This window comes from Balearica regulorum, chromosome Z, assembly GCF_011004875.1.
Source record: "Balearica regulorum gibbericeps isolate bBalReg1 chromosome Z, bBalReg1.pri, whole genome shotgun sequence".
NCBI classification, from domain to species: Eukaryota; Metazoa; Chordata; class Aves; order Gruiformes; family Gruidae; genus Balearica; species Balearica regulorum.
In genome coordinates this window covers 23,323,680-23,335,806 of record NC_046220.1, presented here as the reverse complement: position 1 = coordinate 23,335,806, position 12,127 = coordinate 23,323,680, and the positions used below count along the sequence as shown (strand labels likewise).

The 12,127-nt window shown below is 40.4% G+C and overlaps 1 protein-coding gene across 4 annotated transcripts in view; it reads right to left on the bottom strand.

The window, feature by feature from the left end:
- MCC (MCC regulator of Wnt signaling pathway) overlaps window positions 1-12,127 on the bottom strand; it is a 220,054-nt gene that overhangs the window by 156,621 nt on the left and 51,306 nt on the right. Inside the window, exon 1 of one of the 4 annotated variants that reach the window (XM_075740726.1) lies at window positions 7,527-8,155. The exons of the other annotated variants lie outside the window; for them this stretch is intronic. Coding sequence (XP_075596841.1) covers window positions 7,527-7,583 — 57 coding nt within the window. The 5' untranslated portion in view covers window positions 7,584-8,155. Of the gene's footprint in view, window positions 1-7,526; window positions 8,156-12,127 lie in introns of those variants that run through there. 4 annotated transcript variants of the gene reach the window in all.

Below are 12,127 nucleotides of genomic sequence, written 5' to 3'. Positions count from 1 at the left end.
GTATTAAACTACTCAGAGATCCAGAACAACAATACCTGATACCCCACCATAGCTGTCCAATCCCATTATAAAGTCTCTCTCTGTGTCCTCTCTTCACACATAGATCCATCATAGACACTTCTGCCTTTGCAAATATTAACTCTGCAATCTATGGATTCTTCTTTCAGAAGCCTTTGTTTATGTGTTCCTTTATAGACTACAAATTGATGGATTACAGAGGAACACACAAAAATACCTTCTGAAAGGAGAGTGTTGCAATTGTTCCCACACAGAGTCATGTCCTGGTATGGTCAAGCCAGATCAAAGACAAAGACAAAAATACATTTTTCTTTTCCAACACAGTTTGGAAGGGGAGGAGGGAAAGGGTGTCGATCTTTATCTCCAAAAATTGCCCAGGAATGAACTCTGCCTTTTTTATCTAAGAATAAAAACATCAAGTCTCTAAAAGCACTTAGAGGATCCAATACATTGTTAATGTTACCTTCACAGCATACATTTCTCCTAACTGATTTTTCAGCCCATAAGGCATTTTTCAAACACCATGTTTTAGAAGCAAGGAATATTAAAATATCAGGCAGATAAGTTACATAATCTTTGTCTTTTTTTTCATTAGGAGGCTGCAGAAGAGCATTATCTGTGCTGACAGTGTCTGGGCATTTTGACTAATCTTTTTATTGTGCTCCAATTTAATAACATCCAAGCCTGGAACACACTCTGTGCCTGATAAGCAGCTCACACAAATCCAGAAAAAAATTTTCTTTGAAGTCACTACAGTTTTTACACTGGCATCAGTCACAGTGTAAATTACATACATTGATCATGCCAGCGCCCCCTCAGCTCAACTATGGATTCACGTTCATGTTCTAACCATGATCTTAAAATCAGCAGTACAGCTCACTGGTAACATACCAGCAAACTCGTCTATCAAAAAACTGTGGATGCCCAAATGACTCCAGAAAAGCTGACCTCCCTCTTTCAAAGGATGATTTCACCTATATAATTTAACATAAGATTTCAAAATAAGCTATAAAAATAAATTAGATTTTTCAAAGAGATAAATAACCTGTAGTAGATCCACGAAATAGAGCAGAAGTATATCCAATCTAAAAGTTGCATTCAGGCTTGATGGTCACTATCCAGGAGCACATCCATTAAAGTTTCCCATTGAAATCTTTCCTTTAAATTAGGATAGTGTAGCGGACCGCTACTGTATGCAGTTTGTCTCGACATTGCCAACGCACCCCCATTTCCCTGCATTAACGTCCGGCCTCGGAGGGCACTGCTCCCCCCCGCCCCCCCCGCGGTCTGCGGCCGAGCGCCACTGTGCGCATGCGCGAGAGCCAGGGCGCGAAAAGGCTTCACGAGGAGGCAGCATGCACCGCACGACGCGTGCCGCCATGCGCATGCGCAAAAGCCAGGGCGCGAAAAGGCTTCACGGGGAGGCAACATGTACTGCACGTGCCACACGAACTGCACGTACGCAGCCGCGATCTGCGCATGAGCGTGGGGCCCTATATAAAGGAGCGCACGCGCTCCGGTAAGCGGCGGGCCTTTTCTCCTTTTTCTCCTTCTCGTGCATCGTCTGGGACCTGCTTCGACAAAACCTGCGACGGTTGGACACCATAGAGGAGCTTACGGAACGTCACTGGACTCGGCATGGTGGTAAATAGACCCGTCCCTGACTTGGTACCTTCCCCTCTCTCTCTCTCTCTCTCTCCCCCCCTCTCTTTGCTCTTCCCTGCTCTCCCGGTTGTCTCTTCATATACAGTCCTTATCCCCCTGTTCATAAAAAAATAAAGCTAAAAGGTTGTACGACATCTGACCTCATTTGTGTCTTAATCTCACTTGGGATCGTATTGAAAGCTCCCCGATATCGGATCGGGACAGATAGCTAATCAGTGTAACTGAGACACACAGTACCTCTTTAAATTCTGTAATTATATTTCACATTTACTGTCTCAACACCCCTCAAGATAATAGTAGGGGAAAATGTCAGGTTTGCAAGATTGACTAGTACTTCACAAAGCCCACTTGAACCATGAATGAGGACAGAATTCACCCAAAGATTTGCAAACTCTGCCTCAGCATCTCTGGAGCAATAAAGCTGAGAGCACTCTTGTAAGGCTACCGGTGTTACTGTTACCACCAGATGAAAGTTTTATCCAGATGTCCACTAGAATCCATTTCAGAAAGCTTACCCTTAAGATACTTTGATCTAAGCATACTGGGTTGCTGTGCTCACTTTTCTAAGACTTTAGCAGTTCACCAACACTGTTCACCTTTTGGTTTGTCTACTCTTACCAAATAAATAATTTAGACAACTTTTTCAAGGTTAAAATAATGTAAAAATATGCCATGTTTAGTATTTGATAACCACATTACACTCTGTTCTATTGCAAGGCTTCAGTATTTTAAAGGAGTGACAATAAGGATTTATCACACTTCCCAAACCATCTTCTGACCAGGGAAAAGATATACCTTCTCTTGTGGCAACACGTAGCACACTGTTCTTTGTTACAAGTTACATAGACCTTTGACAGCCAAGGCCACGTCCAGTAGCAGAGATGGAATTGCAGTAGGAAATGGCATTTACCTGCTCACAAGACATACTGGAAGCATACTGGCGTGCTTGTTGCATGGCCAGAGACCATTCAGGAAGCAGATATGTACATACAGTGTGAGCACAAGCTGATGCCTGCTCTGAAAGAACAGAGACACACACAGGCAAGTACTTCAGGGTGGGGATTGCCGCTGCTGAACATGGGGCTTGGCCCCTCTTCTGCTGGTTACCCACTTCATCCCACAGCTCTCCTCATACTTACTTACTGGCCTCATGTACACATCTTCAAGCCATGCAGCCTCTTTTCTTTCTGTAATTCTTTTCCTACATAATTTTTTCCTCAAAGTATAGTTTCTAAGTATAGCAGCAGTGGAACACAAATATTAAAAGAAAGTGCAATATTATCCTACCATAAAAACATTTAAAAAGTCACGAAGCCTTTCAAACTTGGCGCTCTCTCTAGTTCTTCACATCTGGTATTACATACAAGATTTTGGTGAAACCTTTCTTATGAACTCACTATTCTGCTTCCTACGCAAATACAAACTTTGCATCCTATCTTCCCTCCCCCACTCCAACTTACAAAACAAATACATAACTTACACATTTTCCTAAGACAAACAGTCCACCTATTTACTTCAGTCAATGTAAATGCTTAAAGAATATGTAGCTGTATCTAATGCTGCAAGCCACCACATTCACATCCTAAACACTTGACTTCCAAGCACAAAGAAAGAAGCAGAAGGTATAAAGTATGCACCTAAACCAGCATGGTATCTTCTAATTTTGCTATGCAGACAAGAATATATCCTTTTTAGAAGTTATACACCATCAACTTATATAGCAAATGCTAAAAGAATACAATAAACAATCACATTATACAAATCATCTGCATCTAAAGTGTTGAATGTATTTCAATACTATAATACTAGCCCTTATCTCACAATAAAATCTCTTAGGCATAGTCTTACCATCAGCAAATTCACAAGGCTCATTTTAATGAAAATTATATCCAAGAACATAATTTGGCTCTTAATCCAAAGATATAATTTAGCCCTTAAGCATACAACTGAGAAAAATATCATTAAGCTCAGTACTTATATTTCCTCCATGTTCCCGCACTACTAATTTAAACTGTTGCAGAATTAGGCATGGGCATAACTGCTGATCACATTTAGCCTAGCAGTTGTACTAGGTCAGACCACAGATCTCCCTACCTCAGCACACCATCTCAACAGTGGATGGCCAGGGGAGCATGTAAGAACAAAGCTAGTATGTAGTGATACCTCCCAAGAATGCTGGGGCTTAAAGCCATCCGAGACTCAGGGACTTACTGCGTCAAAGATGGTGTGTTTGAATTTGGAAGAAGAAGAAGAAGAAAATACAGACTAGACAATTCAGCTCCTTCTAGATGAACAACTCTTTCTGCAGAACAAATGAATGAATATGTACAAAGCATATAAATTATGATATAAACTTTCATTTTTAACCATGAAAAAACAGTCTATAATTGCAGTTTCTGTGCACTCAACTGTTTACCTGTGCGTGTTCTCAGTAACGTTCATGATGTTGGCTTTAAAAATATGCCTTGTAATTACATTAAAGGTTTACAGCACTGTATGACTAAAAAATCAAAGGGATCCAAAGACCACTTAGCTAATTTGGGTGCATGTATTGCATACAAAACACATCCTTCCTTGATCAAGCCTTAAAAAGCAAATTCTGCAAATCATGTTAAGCCATAATATTGACAGGTGAAGGTCCATTTCATAATAGTAGAACTGAACTGGGTTGGACACTGTTACGTATTTACAAAGGTGCTAAGGCTGTTGTACATTCTCATGGTCATCTGCAAATTCTGTATTTTCAAGATTTGCCTCTCAATGTATCGTATTTTAAAAAAACCCCTAAAACCTAACACCACCACCAAGCAAACCTTGCGATGTAAGAACAATGCTGCTTCTACCTCTCTAGGTAGTTACAACACACTGAACCTACCATGCAAACAGCACACTGGCTAATCTTTCTTTCTTTGGACAGAAGAGAAAGTAGAAGGGAAAGAAAAGCAGAAAAGATGGGGTAACATGTACTGATACACGTATCGATAAACAGGAGTTAGGGAACCACAGAGAATGAGTTTTGTGGAAGTCTGACTGACCTGTAACGGAAATCAGGGTTTTTTTCTGCTGTCTGCATGACCTTTGGACAGGGGCAAGAGCAGTAAATAAAGACTATCAAGATCTCTGTTTACCTGGACAAGAGTTTAGGAATAGCAAACATCAGCCACACACAAGTTTCTACAATCATACTGTGTCTTGAAAAAAAAAAAAAATTTCCTTAATTTTTGCCCATTTCCCAAAGAGGGATGTAAATCTCAAGTAGAAAGTTTCAATACAAATGGAATGAATTGCAGTAATTTCATTTTCTATTTTGTCTAATGCATCCATTCAAGAATGCATTTACTATATCTTCAGGGCTTTGGAGTTTTCCTGTTTATTTTAATAACAGTAGTTTCATGCCTAGAGCTCCATGTACTGAGATAAAGAGATCAAGGCGCCTACACCAAAACCTACTGTGCATCATGTGAATCATATTCTTTCTTGGTCTGTTATCATATTTGCCATTCAGACATATAGACTGGTAGCAGCCCACAGTAATGTGAAAATTTGAGCTGACTGTGGAGGTAGAGGTACAGGTGAAAACACACTAAGACAGCAGTCATTTAATCCAACTCCTATTGTAGCCAGTTCAAAATTTCTCCATTGTTAAAATGAACACAATGCTGTTGTCTCCCATTGATCAAAAATAAACATGGCATGCAGAAGATATAGCCAGAAAGGAAGGAAAAGGGGGAGAGCATGACAAAGAGGTGAGAAACAGATATATGAACCATATGTACAGCCTTTACCCAGGGCTCTCTATCTTCAATTACAGCAAGCAAAACAGTGCCAGCCCCCAATAGGAAAAGGCCCAATATAAGCATACAAATTACAGGGAGTTGGTTGAGTAATTAAAAGTTAGAGGTGAGCAACTAACTGCATCTCAGTGTCCTTATGCATCTTCTCCCTTATGGGAGGTGGAATATGATGCTTCTGTAAGGCCTCCCTGCTTCATTCAAACCACACTGTTTTATCCAAGACCAATGCTGAAGCTGACCCGGCCCTTTGAGTGACACAGGCCAAAGCACACTCACGCAAGCACCTCAAATTGCAGAGGTGAAGACTAGCAGCAAAGAAATGATGATCAGCAGCTGAGGAAAGTCAGGAGTGTAAGAACTTTCCTCTGTCTGCAGTCAGAAAGGAGCCTATTTCTAACTTACCTGTAGTGCCAGAGTACAAATGTAAATTAAGTATTAAAGTAAGCTTGTTGGGGAAAAAAAAACCCAAACAAAAAAACCCAACAAAAATGTTGCACAGTCATGGAGTCCTTTCAGTATTTCCCATGTTAAAACATCAGAAGAAAAAGTTATTTCTTACAACAGAAGTCTTATTTTGTGGATGTGTGAAGTAAACTTGAATAGGTAGCAGTGCTACCTGTAAATACTGCCTGCTCCAAATAGCAAACCAAGCATCAAATCTTTGTGTATACTCCATGCTTTATGTGGTTCAGTCTTGAAAACTAAATGTTGAGTTGATAGAGAGCAGTGATCAGCAAGGCCATCAGTACAACTGTAGCCAGAAAGACCGTGGCAGTCTCCTCCCAAAAGTAACCTGGGCTTTTACAGTGACTTTGTGAACTCCATTTATGCTGTGTTGCCAGTACACAATTTCTAGGCAATCATTTGAAAAAGTAACACAGAGATAATGAATTTGAACCCTTTTGTACTTAAAGGAAGAACATGTATGAAATTTCTTTCACACAACTGCCTGGTCACAAACCTTCTGTTCCTCTTGCATTGCTTAGGTCTCACACATTTACTCTGCTTCCTCCCACACTGTTTTCCCCCTCTCTAGCCTACTGATTTATTTTCCATTTTATATCTCACTGTCTCCTTTCTCTGTACAATTAACTCCAGAAATAGTTAACTCTCTCATTCTGCCAAGCATATGCTACTTAATATTCCTAAAAGAACAAACATATAAAGTAAACAAAGGATATGTTACGATAAAAAGTGTGTCAAAGAAATGGGCAAAAGGGAAAGAGAAGCATTTCAGTTAAACTGGGACAATACAGACTGCAGATTCAATTTTCTACAAAATGACCTTAATAAAATGGTTGGGATTTCATAGCATAACTAAATTAGCAGTTCTCAGTAAAGCCCATAAGGATGACATATCTAAGAGATTTCAGTAACTGCCAAAATATGCCACTTCTAAAATCTTCATTAAGCCTTTGCATAACATCTGATATGGCTTTAATTTCAAATTTATTAAAAACACACACACAATGATGTTATAAAAAAACCCAGACAAACCCACAAGTATAAGAAATAATAGCTTACTATGGTTTCCAATGGAAAAGCAAAAAGTTTCCCATGGCTTTTTTTTTCTTTTAGGCAAGGAAGAAAAGTAACTTAATTCATCTAACCTAAAGAAACATCATCACCTTGGCTAAATACAGGCAAACACAACTTTTGCCAATGTTGTTGTCTAACCAATAAATATTTCTCATCTTCCACTCACCCCACTTCCCTCCTAAATTAGTCACCATCTGCTTAATCTCAACTGAGATCACCACATTTCACCTACTGCAAAGATGAACGTTGGGTATAAACACAGCTCTTGGGAGGCAAGGGAATCTGCGGCAGGGCAACAGCAAAAATGTCTCTAGATGGTTACAATCATTTGCTTTTTACCACTTATTCAGAGTAAAGCAGAAAAAAAGTTCAGGTCATTTCCTGACTGGCACGGCAAGTTATAGCAAGATACACATTCTATTAATTTTTAATTGCATTGCTTGCAGACTGAAAGCCCAAAAGGGGAGCGTTTCTTTTTAAAGCATAAAGAAGGGCACTGAAATTGCTTACCTCACTCAGCTCTGCAGGAGAGTCATTTCCATATTTCATAGCAACTCCAGAATTCATGATTAGACTTCTCAGGGCTTGACGATTTCTGCAGATTTTAATGCTTCGAAGCTTTGTTCAACTGATTCAATACTTTCTTCTTCAAAATTTTTACGTCTTACACATTTTACTCTAGACAGCCATTTTTACCCCACACTGATAGTTTAAATTAATGGTGCAAGATCTTCTAAAAGAGTCAAACTGGTTTTGACTTCACAGACAATCCATTGCTGTGAGAGACTTGTTAGTGCTGTGAAGTGCTCAGAGAATGCAGGGAAGGAACTGCTTGCCAGGATCTCAGGGCTGTCTTAGTCCATCTGCAAGTCGTGCTTCATCTCTGCTGTTTTATGCTGCTCTCTTCCACTACTCTGTTTAAGGACATCTCCCAATGCCGCTTAATGTACTCAGAAAAATTTCTTGAGCTTCATGTAAGTTCACAGAGAAATTAAGAGTGCTGCTACAGTCTTCAGTGTTTGGGGAGGGAGAAGGGAAGAGAGAAGAAAGCTTCCCTCCCCGAGACAGACCAATGCTGCACTTCACGCTAAAGTTTCCCCTGCCAGTGAGCCTGGAGTTTAAGTGGTTTATGATCAAACACAGCTGTCTTGCTGCTGGCTAAAGGGTGCATGGAAGGGGCGGTACTAAAAGGAGAGTACAAGTGGGAGGGAGAGAGCTACAGAGAGTTCATTTTGGAATTACAGGCATCCTTCCAGCTTTCTGCATACTAATTGACATACACAAAACTATAAAGCTAAGTAACAGGAAATGCCACCTGGATAACAATAAATTGGATTCCTATTTCCCTATTCCCATGTGCAATTAAGTAAGGAAAGTTGGGGGGCCTTAGGGGGTGGGCGTTGTAATGATTTCAAAAGGTCACAGTAAGCCCAAAAGTACCATTAGAAAGCTGCAGATTTTACGTAACACCCTGACATTTTACAAAGACTTTGGGGAGATGCTACTGGAAGAAGGGGAGAAAAAAGTATTTGCTTTCAACATTCAACTAGTAATCCAGAAAAACGTTTAATAATCTGGATTTGTGGACATGCTGCACCCACTGCAAGAACTGACAGCCTCCTTTCCCCTTCCCTCCATCCCCTAAAATATAGTGACAGTCCCACACACTTTGTGATGCTGGATTATGAGGTACTTTTGGAGTTAGAAGCAGGAAATACCATACTCTGCCACTTAAATTTACCTGATCATCTCAATACAATGTATTATTAAAGGTTGGGGGAGGGAAGGGAGGGAAGACAAACAGGAATAAATGCTATACAAGCTGTGGCACAGTTCTTGCACCCTGGCAAAAACACTTCCACAGGAAACAATGCTCTCCAAAAACAACATTTTGAAAATCATCTTCTGATATTTTTTTTCCTCTTCTGTTAATCACAGAATAATATCAGTATGCAGACACAGGAATAATGATCCAAATGACAATGTATCACTCCATGATACTAAAAAGCAGTAGCACTTTCTGGGTCTCTGTCCTTCCTCCGTGGCCAGCAGCAGGAACTGCAACCCTCCTCTGGCTCAGGGGGTAATAGGAATGCCACAATCACTTTACAAGACCTTTTGCTTTCATCCTCCAGGTCTGTTTTCCAACCTTTCCTTTCTCTTTTCTGTATTTTTCCTCTTCTCCAGTATGCGTCATTATTTTGGGGGTTCCCTTGCTCTTTTCATGCCCACCTTGCATTTCCTCCATCTTCATTATTTTTCTCCTTGAGAGCATCCTGCCTGTCTCACCTTTCACATTCACTTCTGTCTCTACGTTTAGTGCTTCTCTCTCTGTATCCTCCTCACTCACCCGCTTTGTCCCCGACACACGCTTCCATCCAGCGCCCCTCAAACACAGCGGAGGGGCTGCACCGCTCTCTGCTGGCAGATCGCTGCGGTCTCGGCCACGGCAAACAGCACGGAGCCGCGCTGGGCAAACCCCACTTTCCCCCTCCGGTGGGGAGAACGACAGCAAGATGCAGAGTGCTCCAGACTGCAGCGTGGAACGGTATATCCACAGCAGTTTTGTGCACTGATTTCCTGTGCGTTAAAATGTGATTATCTCTGTTTTATACCCAGAAACAAGGGTACTGTATAATGAGTTACCTCATTTCTCATACGTAAGGAAAAAAACCAACTTCGGTTCAAAAATTCCTGCAGCTGACACAGTACATTTAATTTTTTTTTTTTTTTATCTATGTCAAGTAATGCCTTCACAAATGGGAGGGTGACAAAGTGTTTTGTATTTTGCATCACTACTATCAACTTCTATATTCCCTCTTATAATCTGCTTAGAATCTGCTCTGACCTTTGTTGAATTCTGTCACATGCATCACATGTTCACCAACACAGGGATGAGTACCAGAATTGCTTAAGAATGAAGCTCTAAGGTTTTCCTTTTTTAAAGGAAATGGCGTATTAATTATGGCTTCAATATAATGCACTCCCCATAGTATATCCCTATATCCTCAAACACTTTCTAGCTGACTACAAACAGGCATTCAGAAATGAAAAGTTTTGATTTGCTTTCCTCGCTCACCATTGTTGTCCATTCCTGGCAGACTAGCCATCAGACAGACCAGAGCACATGGCACTACAGCTGCACCCCAAGCATAATGGTGCAGGATGCTTGAGGATCTGAACTAGATCCACCTGGTACTGTACCCATGTGGTGCACAGGATTTTTTTTCTGCCTCTTTCCTATTCCATAGAGTAACATGCTGGAAAGACACCAAGACACTGACTGAAAAACAATAGCAGAATTCACAGTTTCAGATGTGCACAAGAACATGGGAGATACATGCAGATACTTCCAGGACAATGTTTATTCAAATTTTAAAAATTAATTGTAACTCACATGCAAATTAATGAAACAGTTAAGCCAAACTCTGATGAAAAATTATTTTATTTTAACCCCAGTTGACTCCCACTGCAATCTCTGCAATCTTGCACTGAGCGGTACAGGATCACATATTTCTCAGTTGGAAAGCATCAACTGTTACTTTTAACTAACACATAAGTATTGGCACTGCCTGTTTCACTATGGCTTGAACTCCTCATAAACTTTGCAGCCATTTCTTTATTGTGGAGGGCTAGGTAAGACTAAATGTAATCATTCTTCAAAACCAGCTACTATTATATCACATTTTTAAATACTCAGTAGCATCAAGAACACATTCTGAATATCTGAAGATGTAGAACTTGTTCCTCTGTGAAATGTCATATTTCTCTGAGTCCATTCACTAACTGAACACAAACATTGCATCACAAAATTAAATTCCCAGATAGACCTGATCAATTATCTCCAGGCAGTTTCACCACTTTCAAATACATGTAAGTGATCTAATAGAGTAGCAGGGTACTAAGAACGTTGTTGAAGCCAACCTATATTTTCTCACTGGCTCGTGCCAAACGCAGGCTTCAAAGAAAACAAAGGAAAATCTCAAGTGTGCCAATTTTGCCTTGCCAGAAAAAGAACAGAGCACCCTGTGATCCAGCGAGAAAGGTGCCTGCTGGACTCTGTCCCTCTCTGTCTGGCAGCTGACTGATCATTCTCTCTCTCCCTGACTCAGTTCCTTGCCTAGGACAGTGATGCTCCCTTGCCCTCTTGTTTTTTAGCCTCTACAGTCAGGGGAGGGGGTCAGGATGAGAATGGGAAGACAAATCTCTTAGCCTACAGACATACACTTCTTAGCCTAAGAAGACATGATCTCAGCGGATGCCTCAGTGTGTACTACGATACAAACAAGAAGGGGGGAAACAAGAAACTGGATGAACCTGTCACTGAGGCTTTCAAAAACAACATCCACCAAACGCATTCTGTCAAGACAGAGACACTGGCCTGGGCTTCTACTCAATCTCAGTGGATTCTGATCAATTGCTGCTTTCTGTACCTCGAAAGCACTCATGATGTGTACTGCTTGTAGGTAAGTGCATCTGCACTGACAGATTCTTCCCAAGATAATTTCAGAATTATCCAGTAACAACCATTAGTGTGGCCAGTTCGCTGACTGTTGATCTAATAATCCTATGGCCATTCTATGCCATTTGTTTACTCTCATTAAACTGTAATAAAAGAATCACTGACATGTATCTGAGAGTTACTGAGGAGTCTACCTTTTGATTGTATCTGAATAATCATTTAATAAGATTTACTCTATCACCTGGTGTAAAAGGATTCTTCTGGGACAAGATACAAGTCTCTTATTCTTCTCACCTTTACTTTTGAAACTGCCACAGAATATGGAAAAAATTAGCACCATAGTTATTTTATAAGGTTTCTCACTTATGTCTCAGTAATTACAATACTCTATTTCTTAAGAGTTATTGGACCAGGTGTGACAAGTGCCGTACATGAATGTTCCTTCCTTGTTTTGACAGATGCAGAGTGAAAAACTACAGCATAAAAGCAATTATCTATTAAATATGTATGTATCACATATTCTTCAGCATAGTGTGTACCACTTTCTGAGAAGCAATCTCCCTCTGCATACAACATGCATGATTAGCTGATCACAATTCCAGGATGTATGAAACAAGGCCTTCTCAGTTTGTTCTCTTTAATTAGCTCT